General features: G+C 53.7%; 1 protein-coding gene across 1 annotated transcript in view; it reads left to right on the top strand.

Annotated features, from left to right (window-relative positions):
* COL23A1 (collagen type XXIII alpha 1 chain) overlaps positions 1 to 19,079 on the top strand; it is a 374,601-nt gene that overhangs the window by 342,981 nt on the left and 12,541 nt on the right. The window contains exons 6-19 of the mRNA XM_028497974.1: positions 2,614 to 2,640; positions 4,074 to 4,100; positions 5,473 to 5,499; positions 8,849 to 8,965; positions 9,841 to 9,876; positions 10,292 to 10,318; positions 11,013 to 11,039; positions 12,037 to 12,090; positions 12,637 to 12,699; positions 13,102 to 13,146; positions 14,574 to 14,651; positions 16,913 to 16,966; positions 17,595 to 17,639; positions 18,509 to 18,598. Coding sequence (XP_028353775.1) covers positions 2,614 to 2,640; positions 4,074 to 4,100; positions 5,473 to 5,499; positions 8,849 to 8,965; positions 9,841 to 9,876; positions 10,292 to 10,318; positions 11,013 to 11,039; positions 12,037 to 12,090; positions 12,637 to 12,699; positions 13,102 to 13,146; positions 14,574 to 14,651; positions 16,913 to 16,966; positions 17,595 to 17,639; positions 18,509 to 18,598 — 717 coding nt within the window. The remainder of the gene's footprint in view (positions 1 to 2,613; positions 2,641 to 4,073; positions 4,101 to 5,472; positions 5,500 to 8,848; positions 8,966 to 9,840; positions 9,877 to 10,291; positions 10,319 to 11,012; positions 11,040 to 12,036; positions 12,091 to 12,636; positions 12,700 to 13,101; positions 13,147 to 14,573; positions 14,652 to 16,912; positions 16,967 to 17,594; positions 17,640 to 18,508; positions 18,599 to 19,079) is intronic.

The following is a 19,079-nucleotide window of genomic DNA, read 5'->3' as shown; positions in this document are numbered from 1 at the left end:
ATCTTCTTTATCCATTCATCCATTGATGGACACTTAGGTTGTTTCTATGTCTTGGCTATTGTAAATAATGCTACAGTGGGGGTACAGATATCTTTTCGAATTATTGTTTTCATTTTCTTTGAATAAATACCCTGAAGTGGAATTGCTGGATCATAAGGTGGCTTTATTTTTTATTATTTGAGGAACCTCCATACCGTTTTCCAGAGTGGCTGCACAATTTACATTCCCACCAGTAGCACACAGGGCTTCCTTTTTCTCCATATCCTCACTAACACTTGTTACTTCTTGAAAAGGAAGGAGCTTTACTTAGTTCTAAACTGCATCTTAGTCTCTTTTTAATTTCCATCTGCATTATGGCTTTTTTTAATCCATGCAGAATAGAGAGGGGCAAAGTTTGCACTGTGTTTGGGCTCAGGTCAGCAGGATGGACAGACACATGCAGGGCCTGGGCACAGAGTCTGCGGTGGCAACCATACTGGACAAGGTGACTGGGGGCCCGTGGGCAGGCGAGATCCAGTGGGCAATGGGACAGTGCAGGGAAGGTTTGAACAGAGGCATGCAAGGGCAGACAAGAGGGGAGAGTGGCCAGAGGCCAGGCAAGACCACTGCCGTGGCTTGAGTGCAGTGTGGACAACACAGAACTGAAGTGCCTGCCATATCGGCTCCAGCCCCCACTTCTTCTGACTGCATGGCCTGGGGCAAGGCCTTCCCCTCACTGGGCCTCAGTTTCCTCCTCTGTAAGATGGGTATTATAACACCTGCCTTACACAGGGCTTCTGTTGTGATTCAGGCAGAGTGTGGAGGCCACCAATAACCCCCAGAAGAGACCCAGGATGGGACTGGGCCCTCTGTGTTATGGCAGCTGAGAGGGCTACACCAGGGTGAGGGGTCCCGCGTAGAGATGCCCAGAGAGACATGGCCCTGAGGAGGCCTAGAAGGGCCTGAGCATGGGGGGTAGATGAGGGGCAGGACCTACTTTTAGAGGACTGCTAAAGGGAAAAGGCTTTTCATATGGATCCAGGTCAGGACAGCCAGGAGCTGGCCCAAGGAGACAGGCCAGCTAGGACAGCTTCTGATGAGCTGCAGATGGCGAGGACCGAAACTGCACCTGACCAGGAGCCCCCAGGGCCTGGGACCCCAAGACCTTGGAATGGCCCCACTCCCCCTCTCCTGGGACCCCAGCTGCCCCCAGGCCATCACCCTGACATCCAGACCCTCAAATGAATGTGAAGCGAGTGGCCAGAAGCACTTAGGAGACCAATTTTCAGAATTGCCCTGGTTTCCTGCCTGGAGTGAGGCCCTTGAGTGAGGGCACCAAGGAGCAGCCGCTCTCACAGCATCTGGGGAATCTGCAGATGGCTGTCTGCCAGGGCAGTCTGGAGACCCAGCCGGAGAAACTGGCTGTTTACCACTGGACCCAGCAGGCAGGTGCACCCAGTCCATGGCACCCCCGTTGGATCCCTCTACACCTCCACAAAGGTGTAGAGGAATCCAGTGAGGCTTTTTCACATGGGTGGACAATAGGAGCTGTTGGGCAGTGGTCACCAGCCGTCTGCAGACACCACAAAGCCCCCAGACCACTGAGAGGCCCCAGGTCTCTAGACCTACCCTTGTATTATTTGACTTTTGCCTGCAAAGACCACAGCAGTGCAGGGAGCTGAAGGAGCTTTCAAGACTCTTAGTTCAAGCTACTCTAAGAAAGTACCATGGACTGCATGGCTTATAAACCACAGAAATCTATCTCTTCAGTTCTGGAGCCTGGGTAGTCTGAGATCAGGGTGCCAGCACAGTCAGGTTCTGGTGAGGGCCCTTTTCTGGGTTGCAGACTTTCAACTTCTCACTGTGTTCTCACATGGTGGAGAGAGAGCTAGAGAGCTCTCTGGGGTCCTTTTTATAAGGGCACTAATCTCATTCATGAAGGCTCCACCCTCATGACCTAATCACTTCCCAAAAGCCCCACCTCCACATACCATCACATTGGGGGTTAGGTTTCAACATATGAATTTGGGGGGACACGTTCAGTCCCTCACAAGTTACAAGTGACAGAAACTCAATTCAAACTGGCTTAGGGAAAGAAATGTATTCACTGACAAACAGAAGTATGAAGAGGTAGTTTCAGCTTCAGGCCCTTCGCGTGCCTTTCTCTCTGTCTCTCAGCTCTGCCTTCCTCTCTGTTGGCTCTTTCTCAAGCCATGCGGTGCCCCCAGGAGCTCCAGGATTAGCCCCATCAGGAGAAAAGAATCCTCTTTCTTCTAAAGCTCCACCATTCAAAGTCCCAGGCATGACACTCATACTCATACCTACTCACCCTGGCCAAGGGAATATGGTCACATGTCCAAACCCTATGGGGTGGATGGGGGTGGCTTTGGAGAAGAAACAGGCTCTGTTATCAGAGGAGGGGATTCTGGACAACAAACAGCACAGAGATGCCCCCACCCTGAGTCCACGTGAAATGTACCCAAGACCATGGGCTCGGGGCAGGCTTTGGTCTCTTGTCACTCAATTGTGCCTCTGGGTCGTAAAACACAGAAGAAATGCCTTTCCTGTGTGTAACCTCTGTGCTCTCTCACTCTCTCTCTCACTTTCTCTCTCTCTCTCTCTCTCGTTTTCCAGGGGCCACTGGGTCTGGATGGCAAGCCCGTAAGTGATAACAGGGCAGTTGTAGGTGGTCTTGGGATGGGGCTGCCCCTGGGGTTGGGAGTTACCGTGGACGCCAGAGGGAAGGACCACTAAGAACCTGGTTTAGCACGGAGAGAAGCTATTTGACCGTCAGACTTGAGTTTAAATCCAGCTCCACCACCTACTGACTGTGCAACCTTGAGGAGGCCTCTTCACCTCCCCAGCCTGAGGCTTCTGTTTGTCAAACAGGCATATTAACTCTCCCCACAGGGATGCTGGGGATGCAAAGACTGGTGTCCAGTCAGCCCTCAAAACATAGAAGACCCTCTCAGCAGACCCCAGGCACAAAGCATCCCCTCATACAGTCTCAAGACTTAGATGGTGGACATCAGGCTGAAGAGTTCTCAATACCTGGACCAGAAGCATATGGTCCACTGGCATCCTTAGCAGAATGAATAAGATGCACACAGAGACAGCATAATAAAACGAATAATTGGATATGGATGGAAGGAAGGAAGGACAGATGGATGAATAGATTGATGAACAGATGGACAGATGGATGGATGAATGGATGGGTGGATGGAAGAAAAGTCAAATGAGGTAATGAATCAATAATTGTACACACAGTTGGAGGCATGGAAGAGTAGATGAGTTAGTGGATGGCTAAATGCATGAAGGTTGAGCAGACAAGTGAGTGAAAAAAAATGAATGAGTTAACAAATGATTGAAGAGCTGACTGATGATGGGTGCATTATTAAAGAAGGGGAAGAAAGAACCCCCTACCTTAGATGGATGAGTTGTTGAATGAGTGAATGAGCGAATCCATCACTACCTGAAGGGAACATGGATGTTTTGGGAAGGAGGCCAGTGATTGAGGTCCCTGACCAAGAGTGTGAACCCCAAGCTGGCCCACTGCAGCCTGGCCCTCACCCCGGGGTCTCTGAGCTCCACAGTCGGTGCCTTGTGTGTGGCCTGACCCGCTTCCCTAGAAGTCCTGGTAACTTGGCAAGACTGAAGGAGACACATTTCCCTTCAACCAGAGAGTGACGGTAGCCACCATGGCCTGCAGGGAGCCACCTCCACATTCACACACCCCCAGACCCTGAAGACAGTGACCTCCTCACTGGTACCTGGGCACAACAGGTGCTGAGCAGGGAGGGCTCTGTTCTCTGGGGGGAATGACTAGCACATGTGCCCCTGTCCAGAGAGGATGCCAGTGACCCCCCCCAGTCTCCTGTCTTCCTCGTGGTGAGCACTGAGGTTCAGAGCTTCCTTGGGGCCAGCACAGGCAGCCCTCATAAAGGCTGATAGGCTTGTATGTTTTTTCACTCAGCTGCCCACAGCTCTGCTCAGCCTCACAGGCCCTTCTGCCCTCAAAGCCTCAGGGAAGATAGAAGGGGGCTAGCCTAGTGCCCCTCACTCACTCCTGTTCTTTCTCTATCTTCCTTCTCCAGGGACTTCCAGGCCTCAAAGGAGAAAAGGTAAGTGATGCTGGAGGCTGTCCAGATGCAGTAGGCTGATCAAGGAGGCCAGAAACCTGCCTTCAAACCCCAGCTCCAGAGTGTGACCTTGGGCAAGTTACATCCCCTCCTGGAGCCTTACTTTCCTCATCTGTGAAGTGGGGTTAGTGGTGCCCACCTCCTAAAATGGTTACAAGCCTTACATTTGACAATTTAAAGTACCTGGAGGGTTGAATCCGAGTTCTCCTGGCACCAGAGTGTAACAAAACTCAAAGCACAGTCTACCCAGAATGACGAGTTTCCAAAATAATCAATCCTGAAAAGGGGAAGGTGCCAGAAGAGCCTGTGGAATTGAACACTGACTGTTGATGGCATTCTTTGTGGGGAGGACACACACACCCCCAGGGAAACAAATGGCAGAGAGCTAACCCTGAGATATTTGCAGCCCTTTGTGAGAAGGTCTTCCCTGACATTTGGCACTAAATGTCACAGTCAGACTCCTGGAGGGCTGGGAACTCCAAGTGACTTGGAGGGGAGCAGGAGAGAGGGGAGATCTGTGTGTCCCACAGTGGAGTCATGGGAGGGAGGGGCCATAACAGACATGGGTGTGGTAGAACCGATGGGCACTTGTAAGGCAGGGCAGGGCAGGGCTGGGCTGGGCTGCGCCACTGCGATGTGGCCTGCATAGGTCAGGGCAGCCAGGGTTCCGGTCCACCCTCAGGTCTGAGCAAGGCAAAGGTCTGGTGTTCAGAGCCTCAGGTTTGCATTACAGCTCCACCACCAACTGTGTGGCCTTTGGCAAGTTACCCAGCTCTCTGGGCCTCAGTTTCTCCATCTGTAAATTAAAACCAACCTCTCATGGGGAAGGCTGCGCGAGGTAACCGTCTGAATGTTCTTTGTAGATGATGAGACACTCGTGCGGTTGGCAGGTACAGTGATTGCCTTCCTGTCAATTCTGGCTGATGCCACCGAGTCATAGAAATGATTAAGGTAGGGGCTTTGAAAACAGAGAGAAATTGAAGTCTTGGCATCTACTGCTACATAGCATACTGCCCCAAAACTTGGTGACTTAAAACAGTAAATCAATTATCATCCCTCATTATTCCCAGGTTCGGGGGTTCCACTCTGCTGTGTCTGGGGGCTGCCAATAGATAACAGACCACCTGGCTCCAAGCCCTGGATCTACTAGCTGTGTGACCTTGGGCAAGTTACTTAGCCTCTCTGTGCCTCAGTTTCCTCATTGGAAATGGAGATAACATAGAGCCTGTATGGTTTTTTTGTTAGAATGAAGTGAGACTGTGTATATGAAGCACTGAGCACAGAGTAAATGCTCCACACATGTGAAGTAGTTATAAAAGTAGTGGTGATGTATCACCCTGTTTTTTGTTCCTAGGGTGCACCAGGAGACTTTGGCCCCCGGGTAAGAACTGAGCAAGACCCTCCCCTGATCCCAAATGGTTTGTTTCATATCATAATAAGGTATACCTAGCGTTTCTTCTGGGTCCCTATGCTTATCACAGAAAAAAGTGAGCAAGCAGCCCCTCCCCACCCGTGGTGTATCTCGCTGCCTGTTTTCACTTCAACATCCGCTGGGTGGAAGCCCCAAGCACCTTGATTTGGCCGAGGCTGCCATCCCCTGCACAGACAGGGACTCTCTGGCAGACATCCGGTCACCCTTATCACCATAGATGGGCAGACAGTGGGGCTGGCACTGGGCCCAGACTGGAGACTGATCTTCCTGAGGGCAGCTGGCACCCAGGAAGAGAGAAGGCTGTGGATGGAGCCAGCAGCCCTGAGCCCAGAGTTCAGCTCTGCCACTTACCAGCTGAGTGATCTGGAGTGAGTCACCTTCCCCTCTGAGACTCAGTTTCTCCAACTGGGAATGGGGATGACATCCTTTACCCCAAGCCACTGAGGTGAAGATTCATGGCAATCAGGAAAGTGGGCACCCGGCACCCCAAGTGGGAAGAGTAGATCAGAGTCTCTGTCCAGCCCATCTCTAGCCCTTCATGCCCCCTGGGTCCAGGGACCCAGAAGTGCCTTGTTCCGAACCAGGGTTCTCCTCAACAGAGGCTGAAGCAGAGTGGAGACCTCTGCTGGTTAGGTCCCACAAAGCAGGTCTTGGCAATTTGGTGGGGAGCTTAGCTGGGGATGCCCACTCGTGGATCTCTGTGCAGCTCAGGCTTTCCCCAGGCTGGTGGGGGCATTTCTAAAGGAGCTTCCCAAGAGCAGCATCTAAGCGGCAGGAGGCCAGTTAAGAGCTACCTCCAGAACGGACGCAGTAGCACGTCCACTGCATTCTATTGGTCACAGCAGTCACAGGGCCCGCCCAAGTCAAGAGGGTGGAGAAATGGACTCCAGCTCTTGGGGGAGTGCGAGGTCCCATTGAAGAGGAGCCTGTGGGATGGGAGCAAGGATAGCACCCATGTTTGGAGAATGTGGTCTGCCATTTTCAATGACCAGGCTTCCTCTCTCCAGGCGGGGTTAAGTGGCTTTGCCTCCAGAAATAGCCTGATCATTTCTAAATCACTCTCCTGCCTTTCTCATCACTCACCTGTTTGCCAACTAGATGGTTTTCCCGAGGCTCAGTCCGGGATTTATAAGTAGAGACCATCACGTGTACAATCGCCGAATCCTCAAGGTAGACTGGCGGAGTTTGGGCTGCTGGTGTGCGCACTCCCCTCGACTCACCCCACATTCCCAGGGGGAGACCTCAGCCATCCAATCCTGGGGGGAGGAGGAGGAGGAGGCTGGCCACCCTCATTCCAAGTAACTCAGGAGAAGACCCGAAACCCCCTCTAGAACCTGCTCAAGTATCTACACCCATTTTCTGCCTTGATAAGGAGCTTCCAGGCCAGTGGTTCGCACTCTGAGCCCTTGAGCTATTAAAGGAGCAGCAGGGGGCGGGGTATCTTCAACTGATTCCTAACACAGTGTAAAATGAGACAGGAATGACCCACCACTATTGCCACTCTGGTTGGGTGACCTTACCAAACTCAGTTGTCTTTTGGCTGGAATTCTATCTTCTTGGTCAGGACCCTGCCTGAGTCAGACTGATCAGAAGATCTGCGTGGTGGACATTGAGAGCTTCAGTTAATTTTTTAATTAGGAAAACAAGTGAGCTATGTCTTAAGTGCAGTGGTCTAGAGAACCAAGTGAACCAAGTTCTCTCATATCGTGGGGTCACAGATGAAAAATACTGTCTAAAAGAGACTCTTGCCTCAGTGGCCAGAGGAGACAGTGCCTTTCCTAGCTCTGTAACCCTGGGTAAATTATTACATTCTCTGACCCCTGGCTACTCCATCTGTAAAATGGGACAATAGCAGTGCCCTGGCCAGGCGGTCGCAGGGTTGGGTGAGATAACCTCCAGGTAGGCCTCACTCCTCAGCGCTTGGCACACAGCAGGGGCCCAATACACAAAAGGCTTCTTCCTTTCTTGGTGACAGGAAGGTTGGGAACTGCTGGCACTGAGCCAGATGTGCCACATTACTGTGCCCTGAGCCAGTGCTGGGCAGGCACCACTGAGGCAGCAGGAAGTGCTGGGGGCACTGTGGTCTCTCCTCCTCTCCTCCTTGCAGGTGGGGCCACAAGGTGAGGGCTCTGGCTGCCTGAGGTCTGACCCATTACTAACATGGCCAAGAGTGAGGGATTTGGTGCTGCATGAGAGAGACGGTGTGGTCCTTTGTCACTCTTTTTTTTTTTTTTTTGAGATAATTAAAAACTCACAGGCAGTTGTAATAAATAATACCCCGTGTACCCATCATCCAGTTTCCCCCAATGGTGACATCTTGCATCGCTGTAGTACAACCTCACAACCAGGAAATTGACACTGATATAATCTGCCAAACTTATTCCAGTTTCACCCATTTTACTTATTTGTGCATCTACTTATTTCCATGCAATTTAATCACCCTTGAGATTTGTGCAACCACCACCCACAGATCCCTCCTGCTATCCTTTTATAGCTGCAGTTACCTCCCTCCCTGCCCCCATCCCTAACCCCTGGCAACCACTAATCTGTGCTCCATCTCTATAAATTTGCATTCCAAGAATCTCATGTAGATGCAGTCATCTAGTAGCCACCTTCTGAAATTGGCTTTTCTCACTCAGCATAAATCTCTTGAGATGCATCCAAGTTGCTGCATGTGTCAGTACTTTGTTCCTTTCTATTTATTGCTGAGCAGTATTCCATGACATGGATGTACCCCAGTTGTTTAATCATTCACCATTGAAGGACATTTGGATTGTTTCCTGTTTGGAGCTATTATGAATAAAGCTGCTGTGAACATTCATGTATGGGCTTTTGTGTGAACATGTTTCTATTTATCTGGGACAAATGCCCAAGAGTGTGCCTCTATCACTTAATAAAGCAGGAGCTGACCAACGAGGAAGGTCTTTCAGGAGGCTTACAGTCCCCATTCCAGAAGGAAGGGGGCTGGTTGGGCACTTGTGCTTTGTCCCACACCTAGTGTGTCTCACCTCTCACCAAAACACGGTAGCTGGGCTTCAGGCACTGAGAGCTGGAGACATGGAGCATGCCATGGCGTGTACAAGATCCTATTGGCCTCTTATGCAGAGGTATAGGGACCTGTCCCTTTCTGTGGCCACCAAGAAGTGTCAAGAGGCCCAATAACAAACCCCTTTCCTCTGAGCCTGCCGAGGGCTGGGAAGGCGAAGTCATCTGGCCGCCCATCTGAGGTGGCCTCTCTCTGGAGGCCAGAACCCCTTCCCCTCAGCCTCAGAGTCATGCTGGGCCCCATCTCTTTCAGGGAGATCAAGGGCAAGATGGAGCTGCTGGGCCTCCAGGGCCCCCAGGACCCCCTGGGGCCCGGGGCCCTCCTGGCGACACTGGGAAAGATGGCCCCAGGGGAGCACCAGGCCCAGTGGTAAGAGAGCATGGAGCTGGACCACCCAGGACGCGGTTCTGTACTTACCAAAACTCCAAACCCTGATCCTAGAATCAATGCCAACCCTAGCCCTATCCCAAACACCAACCCAGACTCTTACTCCAGTCACACCTTAAATCTGACACTAACCAGGTCCTTAACCCCAATTTAGACCTTGACCCCAAACTCACTCACAAATCCAGATCCACACCCCCAATTCAGATTGTTATTCAGACCCTAACTCTCACCCCTACAGACTCTGACCCAACTCTTATCCCCACACTCTAACCCCAAATAGATTCATAGACCCTAACCCTAACCTTGGTTATAGTCTCAGTCCCAATCCACACCCTGAGACCCATATGAGGCTGCCGTCTCTGCAGATCTCTACCAACCTCTTCTCCCTCTCTCTCTCTCCCTCTCAGTCTCTCTCTCTTTCTTTTTCTCTCTCTATTTTTTCTTTACCTCTCTCTCTCTTTCTCCCCACTACTAACTAAACCTCGGTTGTGCTCCCATAGTCCTAACCCCAATACTAGAGGCCAAATCTCATTGTACTGCCTCTCTCCTTCACCCAGGGGCTCCAACCTGTACTTTCCCTCCAGTGCAGAGCTGGCATCTCCACCAAACTGCCGCCAGGGTCCCCTGTCAGGGCAACTACTCAATTGGCTCACCAATTCCTTGTCATGTTGGGCATATAATTCCCTGAGCCTCAACTTTCTTGTCTGTGGGGTGGGGACAGTGATGCCCACTTTTCAGAAGTTTGGTGAGGACAAAATGTACTTGCAGCCCCAGCCCAGGGTCTGGCGGGAGATGGGGGGGTCAGTCAACTGTGAGACCCTGCCTCCCCTCATTGCTCTCCTCTTATGCCTCCTCAGGGTGCCAAAGGAGAAGCTGGACAAGATGGCGAGACGGTCAGTATCCAGGGCATTTCAGAGGACCGGGCTGGCAGGACCGTGGTTCCAGGCCCAGAAACCCCTCTCCCACACACACCCACACTGGGGTTGGGTGTGCGGCTGTATGTGTGTGCACACCTGCGCTCTTGCCCCCCACCACCAGTGGGGAGCAGATGTGCCGGGACTCCAGCCCCAGCAGAATTCTCACAGACCCAGACCCCTGGGAGGGAGCCTGCAGACCACTTGTCACTGCTTGAGATCTAAAGCAGATTTCTGTCCAAGATACGAACGGGTGGCACAACCGGGTTCCAGAGACAGCCCTGCCTGCCCTCTGGGACTTAGTGTCACCCTTTATAAAACAAGGATGCTAAGGAAGGCAGCCCAGGACCCCTGTCTGGGATTATGTTTAACACCCCTTCTTCTCTCATTCCAGGGCCTGAGTGGACCCCCAGGGCCCAAGGTAAGTTCTTCTCACTCCTGTCTCAGGCCTGGGGGTGGGGGGCTCCCTCACCCCACCACCTTCCCCTCCCCCACCCCCACTGAAGCCAAAGTGGCAGGGTTAGAAGACTAAGTTCTGTAACCTTAGGCAAGTGACTTCATCTCTCTGTGCCTCAGTTTACTCATCTGTCAAATGGGGTCATGATAAACTTTTCCTGCCTTTCCTTCACAGCAGGTTGTGAGGATCGAATAGTAAAATCCATTAGCTTGTCAGCTCTCTTTTCTTCACTCCTTGAGCAGCACCTGCCAGGGTGGGAAGGCAGGCTATGGTCCTCCGTGAAGGAGCCAGAGCCCCTGGACTGAGCAGGAGGGAAAGGTGGGAGAGGATCCCCCTTTAGTGAGTGCCTCCTGGGAGTCAAGGGCCTTCAGTGCATTCCCTCTAATCTCACAACCACCCTCTGAGGCTGGGGGGAGTCAGGGCCCCTCTTTCAGGAGCAGTGACTTGCCCAGGGTCACTCAGCTTGGGAGGGACCAGGTCAGGGTCGGAGTGGAGTCCAAGACCGTCAGCCCCAGCACCCACATGCATCTCTCTGAGGGGCTCGGAGTCTCTGGGCTGCTCTGGATGGGGGTCATCAGGGCCACTTCTACCAGAGGAGCAGGCGCCTGGTGTCCAGGTGGCTCTGACATCTCTTGCATCCCCACTGTCTCCCCCACAGGGCGAGCCCAGTGTTCCTGGAAAGAAGGTGGGGGTGGCTGTGGACGGCCTTCTTGGCAGGGATGTGGGAAGTGGCTGGAGAGAAGGGCAGGGGCTGGGCACGGCAGAACCCAACCTAAGTCCTGACTCTGGGTGGCGGCTCTGACCTCTGTCTCTGAAGCCAGGATCTCATTCATTCATTCATTCATTCACTCATTCACTCACTCTTAGAGAAATACATCAAACACATACAATTACTCAAACATATCAGATTTGTTCCCACGTCAAATTGGTTCTCAAAGTGTGATCCCTGGATCAGCAGTATCAGCATCACTGGGGCGCATTAAACATGTGTGTTCGGGGCCCATCCCAGAGGCCCCGAGTCAGAGACACTGGAGGTGGACGTGCTCTGTTCAGGCAGCCCCCTGAGTGGTGCTGACATGTGCTCAAGTTTGGGAACCACTGACCCAGATTAATCTTCCCCCATTGCTTCCCGTGGCCGGGCCTCCTCCTCCTCTTCCTTCTACTGGGCTCAGCAAAGCTGCCCCCTCCTCCGGGGGACCATCCCCAGCCACCTACTGAAACACATGCTCTCCCTGAGTCCCTCTCTATCCCACCATTCTCTCTTGTCTACTTCCCGGCATGGGGCTATGAATTTATCTGGATATTTCCTTGCCCTCGGTCTCCTCTGACTCATTGAGCAGGGACCCCATCTGCCTGGCCTGCAAAGGGTGCTCAGAGATGTTTGCTGACGGAGGGAATGAATTCCCTCTCCTTCACCCACCCATCCATTCCTTCTGCACACACCTGCTAAGGTGTGCTCTGGGCTAGTGGGGACAGGGAACAGAGGTGGATCTGACCCTACCCCTGCCCTAGAGGGACGACGAGGGGAGCGGGGCACTGCCCCAACCCAGTATGACCAGTGCTGCTGCCAGGAGTGGACTGGTATGCTGGGGAGTGCAGAGGGGGGATGGCCAACTGCCTGCCAGAGGACCCAGCCAGTGTGTGCAGGTTGAGGGCTGCAGCCTCCACTGTTCTCTCCTCAGGGGGATGATGGGACACCAGGCCAGCCAGGGCTCCCAGGACCCTCAGGGCCCAAGGTAGGTACATGTCCCTCCCTCAGTGGTCCCCCTGCCTCCCACCTCCCCAGTTCCCACCTGCCTGGTGAAGCCCTACACAGCCCTTTCACATCATGGCACATGGGTTGATGACCAGGACAGGCCAGAGGGAGGCAAGCAGTAAGGCCAGGGTCGCAGTCACCAACGGGCCTGGCAAATCACCCAAGCCATTTGCCTCCCCTCACACCCTCAAGTCTTCTGGTTCCCATCTTAGGTGGCCCCACTCTGCCCAGTCCCAAAGGCAGGAACTGGGTGTCTTCCTTGCTTCCCCAACCCCTTAAGACAACCACCAAATCCTGGCCAGCCTGCCTCCAAACTGGCTGAGCCCCTGAGCTGCTCCAACCATGCGCCAAGACCAAACCAGAAGGGGCCTTGGTCCTGAGTCCTCTAGGCTGCGCTGAGCCCACGCCCCCCCCAACCCCTGGGTGGGCTCAGGCACGTTCTCAGGAACTACTCCAGAAGCCCACAGACCCAGGCGGCCCCCAGCCTGCCCCCAGTGCTCTCTCACAGCACACGCCTCTGTTGCAGGGCAAGCCAGGGAGCGCGGGGCCTCAGGGAGAGAATGGCGTGGACAGAGCCCCGGGGCCCAAGGTGACATCACAGTCCACTGCTCTGGTTCCCAAAGGCCCATCACGGGGGAGATGGGTTTCACCTCCAATTTGCCCTTTTAAGTTGGGAGGCCGGGAGGTCCCAGGCCCAGGGGTCTTGTTTGATTGACAATCAGAAGCCCACCGGGGGTTGGGTGGCAGTGGGTCTGGGTGAGTGATGAGGCCTCCACTGTGAAGCCTTGGGCTTCTGGGCCTCGGTGGCCCATCTCTACACAACGAGGGGTCAGAGGACGGTCTCGCAGGCCCTCCCTCAGGGAGCCCCATTCCTGGGATGCCAGTCACGTCCACTCGGCCCTGTGTCCTTTGGGGAAGAGGGGACTAGAGGCGGCAGGGGAACTTTTGGCTTCAGCCCTGCACACCTGGCTGCAACCATGCGTCTCCACAGGGGGAGCCCGGCCAGCCCGGAGCCGATGGAGCCACAGGGCCGCGGGTAAGCAGTCTTCCCCCAGCCACACCGGTGGGATCCAGGGGCGTGATTCCTTCCGAAGCCCCTGTCCCCTAGAGACCCCAGAAGAGCTGGCAGGAACTGGGAGTCTTTTTTTAATAATAATAATTCATTAGTGATTTTTTTTTTTTTGCTTTTAGTCTCATAATACATGCTTTTGGTAAAATGTTCAACTATGGATGTGAAAATAAGAGTCCCGTCCTCTCCCCTCTTCTCCTCCTCCCGAGGAAAGTGTCTGCCCTCCCAGACTCTTTTCTTGGCATATTCAAACATAGACCTCAATTTGTGACATACGGCATTACCCTCCCCCTGTGGGGCCTTGCCTTACCCCCAGCCCCACATCACCGTTCACCCATGTCTCTGGAGCACAGCCACTGCAGCTGGTCCCAGATCTCTTGTGATGAGCCGCTATCAACACACTTTTAGAACTACATCCCAGCCCCTGTTATTGGCCGTGTGATTTCGAGCAGTCACATCCCCCTTATGCTCCCAGAGGCTGCCTTCCTCCTCCAAAACACAGGTCTAAGCCCGCAGCCTGGTCGTGCAGGCGGCCAGGGAATTGGATTAAGCAATTGAGTGTGGGAATTCAGTGTACACCTTACAGTTCCGTGAAGGCCATGACCGTGGAGGCAGCTGGCAAATGATGCCCTGGCCTGGGTCTCTCCATCCTGCGCAGATGGCCTCAGGCCTGACCAAAGTGCTCACAGACCCCGCTACTCTCCTAGCAGAGAAGAGTCCAGTGGGGAGGTGAGGTTCAGAAGGAAAGGTGAGGTTCCAGCAGCAGTGCACATGCCTGTGAGGACGCGTGCCTGTGCGGACACATGCATGTGCAGACACATACATGTGGACATGTGTGTAGGGGGGTGTGTGCTCAGAACGAGGAGCGAATGGGAGTGTCAGTGCCTGGTGTGTGCAGTCTCCGCCTGAGGTTAAGAAACTGAGGTACAAAGGCAGCATCCAGCCGGCACGTCTTTAGTTGGCCTGCACAGTGTTTTGGAGGGTTTGGGTGTTTTTGTTTGTTTGCCAACATTTAAAAATCTGAAGCACTTCACACAAAAATCAGACTCTCCATTTTCTCTCAAGAACGCAGGGATGGGCCTCAGTGGGCTTCAGTTCCCACGTGAAGGCAAATCACAGCCACCCCCAGGCTAGGCGGAGGTGTGTTCCTCAGTTGGCCCCAGGCATCCCCCTTCCCTTGTGTCACCCCCTGCCTGGCCCCTGGAGTGCTCAGTCAGCGTGCCAGTGCCTGAGAGAATGCAAGAAGACACCATGCTGGGGCCTCCCAGGGTACAGCTGAGAGCTGACCCACAGCTCACTGGCCTGTGTGCGGCCCTGGTTACTAGGTTCTCTGGGTGAGACGGAAATGACTACCATGCTTTTTCCTGAAATTCTTCCTCTTCTTTCTGCCTCAGGGTCCCCCAGGCCTCAAGGGTGAGCAAGGAGACACGGTGGTAATTGACTACGATGGCAGGATCTTGGATGCCCTTATGGTAGTGTTCCTGGTAGACCCTGATACACCCTTGCTGTTCGTTTCCTGAGGGAATATCCATTTACTTTGTGTATAAGTCCTGCACAAGGGACCAGTGGCAGCTTAACACAAAGCCTCCACATTCACCAGGTGCCTGATATGGAAGTCAGCGCTGTGTGGAGACCCACACGATGCTGAGAGAGCTACTGTAAATGGGGCCCATGTGGCCCTGAGCTCCTCAGAGGCCAAGGCAAAAAGGGAAGCTCGCCCTTCAGAAGCAGGAGGCCTGTTTCCTAAGGAACACAGGCTGGAGGGGGCTGGGTCTTCTAATGACCTCTGGGGGAGAAGAGTGTGGCAAGGCCTGCATGGGGAGGCTCAGGAGATGTGTGGCCTCTGAGCCCTGCCCCCGGGCTGGGCAAACTTGGGACCCATCACCAGTGGAGTGAGGGGTTGGGTGCCAGCTGCTCACAGGTACCAGGGAGGGGAGCTGGGGTGGGGAGAGGTGGTCCTCAGAGACAAGACTGGGTGTCAGCACCTAATCCCACCTGAGCTTCAATTTCAGTTATCTCCTACAGGCCTCAGGGAAGCACAAGCTGATGGTAACGGTGCCCACCCCAGGCCTGCATGGCGTGGTGTGGTGTGACGTGGCCCAAGGGCGTGCATGTGCATGGCTGTCCAAGAGCTGCATGGAGAAGCCCTATGAGCTCAGAGAGGCGGGAAGTGGATCTTGGATGCCAGACAGGGACAATGACTGGATTCGATGGGCTGTTGGCAGACATAGAGGGGTGAAGGGAATGGTGTGGAAGGTGGGGATATAGCTAGAGGCAGGGAGGCCACCAGGGAGGCATGTGCTGGGCCTGAACCTGGAGAAGGATGGGTGGGATGGAGGAAGGTTGTAAGACCAGGGGCATCTCAATGGAGGAGCCAACAAGAAGGGGCAGGTTGCAAGATATTGGAAGCAACCTTAGTGTCCATCAACAGATGAATGGATAAAGAAGATGTGTGTGTGTATATATACACACACATACAATGGAATTCTACTCAGATATTTTTTTTTTTTTTTTTTTTTAGATATTTTTAAAAAATGAAATTTTGCCATTTGCAGCAACATGGATGGACTTGGAGGGTATTATGCTAGGTGAAATAAGTCAGAGAAAGACAAATACTATATGATGTCACTTATATGTGGAATCTAAAAAATACAACAAGCTAGCGAATATAACAAAAAATAAGACTCACACATATAGAGAACTAGTGGTTACCAGTGGGGAGAAGGAAGTGGGTAGGGTAATATAGGGGTAAGGGATTAAGACATACAAACTATTATGTTTAAAATAAGCTACAAGGGACTTCCCTGGTGGCGCAGTGGTTGAGAGTCCGCCTGCCGATGCAGGGGATACGGGTTCGTACCCCGATCCGGGAGGATCCCACATGCCGTGGAGCGGCTGGGCTCGTGAGCCATGGCCGCTGAGCCTGCACATCTGGAGCCTGTGCTCTGCAACGGGAGAGGCCCGCGTACCGCAAAAAAAAAAAAAAAAAAAAGCTACAAGGATATATTGTATAACACAGGGAACATAACCAATATTTTATAACTATAACTAGAGTATAATTTAAAAATTTGAATCACTATTTTGTACACCTGTAACATATAATATTGTACAGTAACTATACCTCAGTTGTTAAAAAGTGGGGGCAGGTTAGTGAGAGGAGGTGGAGGGAAGAGACCTGGAACTTGCTGGGCTGGGGGCTGGGCAGCTGCAGCCTTTGTGAAGGGGCAGGAGTGTGGGGGGTCACGGTGGGCAGCGGGCCTGTGGGAGTCCTGGGTGGGGACAGGAATTTGGGAGTGAAGACACCATCTCCTCCCAGTGAAACTGAGGGATGCCCAGGACCAGCAGACGGCACCAGAGTTCACAGGAGAGGCAGAGAGCACGGTGCTAGGCCACTGGTGGGAATGTGATCTTTGGCTGGCCTTGAATGCTAGCAAGGGTTTTACACTTGCTTCTAGGTAATGGGGAGCCATCGCAGGATCTTGAGCAGGAGTGTGTGTTGTGACAAAACCTATACTTAGGGCAGAGGGGTTCTGGGCCCTTCGTGGCAAGTAGACACTGTGACGTCTTACCCGATACCTGGTGCGGTCTGCCTGGCCTCCCCCAAGACACAAGGCCTGACCTGACTAGGTGGGAAGGGGGCTATAAGGGTCACTTCTGCCTCCAGATGTAGGGGTGGGTGGGGAGTGATGGGGAGGCCCCACCTGAATACTGACCCCTTGACTTTCACACACAGGGTCCTCCTGGGCCACAGGGGCCCCCCGGGCCACCAGGGATCCCCGGAGCCAAGGTCAGTGCAGATGTAGCTATGTGGTCCCCCCAGGCCCCTGTCTCCAGGGCCCACCTCCCCTCTCCCCTCTGCCTCTGCTTCTCTCCCAGCACCCTGGCCTGGCTTCTGGGGCTCAGAGAAAGTGGCTCTGCTCCTTCCTAACAAAGCTGGGTGCCTTCCTCCTGGCCCTGGGTTCTCCCTGGGACCATTCACACGTGTAATCCATAAATGGGCCCCTCACGACGTCACAAAGTCCTGTAGATTACATAGCCATTCCGATGGCCTGTGTGCATCCTTTACACCTGCCCACTTGGCTCAGGAGAAGGAGCCCAAGACTTTGAAATCAGGTAGGGTCTGGTCTATGCCATCATTCCTGGGCTGTGTGGCCTGGAGCCTCAGCTTCCAAATCTGTAACCTACCAACCTACTATAGCCACGGGCTGCACCTGCCCATAGGGGCTGAGGAAATGGAGGAGAGGGTGGTTGGTGCCTGGCACTGTGCTGGACACCCAGTGGGCATCTTCTTGAAGGTCCAACTGCAGGGACCCAACCCAGGGCTGGTGTGCTGGTCAGGGGAAGCAGCCTGGCCACAAATTTCTGCCAGGGGCTGTGGGACACCATAACCCCCCTTGCTGTCTATTCCCTTCCAGGGTGAACTCGGCTTGCCTGGTGCTCCAGGAATCGATGGAGAGAAGGTCTCTGGGCCTTTCATTTCCTTGGTGATGCTGGTGCCTGGCATCAGACTCGTGTGTGTGTGCGTGTGTGTGTGTGTGTGTGTGTGTGTGTGTGTGTGTGTGTGTGTGCTCGCGCGCACAGATGGAGAGAGGCAACAGAGTGGGCTCTGGAGCCTGTGTGCAAATCCTGGTTCTGCCCGTAGACCTCAGGCAAGTTACTCACTTTCTGGCAGCCTTACTTCCTCACCCACAGGTGAAGATGGTATAACAGAGCTGCCATGAGGGTTAAATAAGTGTGTAGGGAACACACTTGAGAGCAGTGCCCGCATGTAATAGCAAAGAGTCTTCAAATGTTATCACTGTCGTTATTAATATTATTCCAAGTGTACGTGTGTGTGTGATCCTACATAGACTCGACAGTGTCCATGAGAACCACTTAACATTCGTGGATGTGCTTTAGCACTGGGTCCCTCCTGTGTGGCACACAGTGGACGTTACAAAATTGGTTGAATGAGGGAATACAGTGGCTGGAAGGGTGGCTGAGGGATGGTTGGTTGTATGTGGGGCTCCCACCATTGGCTCCTGAGATGTGAGCGCAAGGTTGGCCCCAAACCCCATATGTGCCCTTGGTAGCTGCCCAGTCCCAGTCCCACTTGCTCCACCCCCTCCGCCCCCTGCCCCACCCTGCACCCCTGCTTACAGTGAGGCAGGCCAGGGGCTGCCCCTTCCCTGTCTCTGACCAGGCCCCTCTGCTCATTCATCGCCTGGTCTGGAGGGGAGGACCCACAAGGAGGAGGTGGGGGTCTGGCTTGGCCTGGACTAAGCTCTGGGGACCTACCAGCGTGGGGGGGAGGGAAAGTGCCTGCTGTACCTTGTTCTGCGGTTTTCAGGGTCCCAAAGGACAGAAAGGAGACCCAGGAGAAGCCGGGCCGATAGGACCCAAAGGGGAAGCAGGAGAGATGGGCCTGTCAGGCCTCCCGGTACGTGGCTGGGTGGGCCTCACCCTACTTGCCCCATGCGGGGGTCCCAAGGTGAATGCCTGCCCCCCACGGTGGCTGCCAGGGGCTGGGGCCCTACGGTCCTAGTCTCAGCCCAGCCCTGGCCCACCGGGCCTTTGAAGGGAAGCTCTGGGCTGCCCTGACTCTGAGCCCCCACTTCTTCCTCTGTAGAAGGACATACCACTTACCTCCCAAGGCCTCCTTAAGGTGAAATAAGGAGGCCCCGCCTAGTGTCCGGTGGTTAGACTGGGAGCTCTGACAGCCCATGTTTGCATCCTGCTCCATCTCTTACTGACTCTGGAACCCTGCACAAGTGACCTAACCTCCCTGGGCCTCAGTTTCCTCAGCTCTAAAATGGGGATGAATAAAAAGAAACTAAATTGAGTTATTTGTAGTGAGGTGGATGGACCTGGAGTCTGTCATACAGAGTGAAGTAAGTCAAAAGGAGAAAAACAAATACCAT

The sequence above is a fragment of the Physeter macrocephalus genome, chromosome 2 (assembly GCF_002837175.3).
Source record: "Physeter macrocephalus isolate SW-GA chromosome 2, ASM283717v5, whole genome shotgun sequence".
Taxonomy (NCBI): domain Eukaryota; kingdom Metazoa; phylum Chordata; class Mammalia; order Artiodactyla; family Physeteridae; genus Physeter; species Physeter macrocephalus.
The sequence above is the reverse complement of the archived record's forward strand: the minus strand, read 5'-3'. Positions and strand labels throughout refer to the sequence as shown.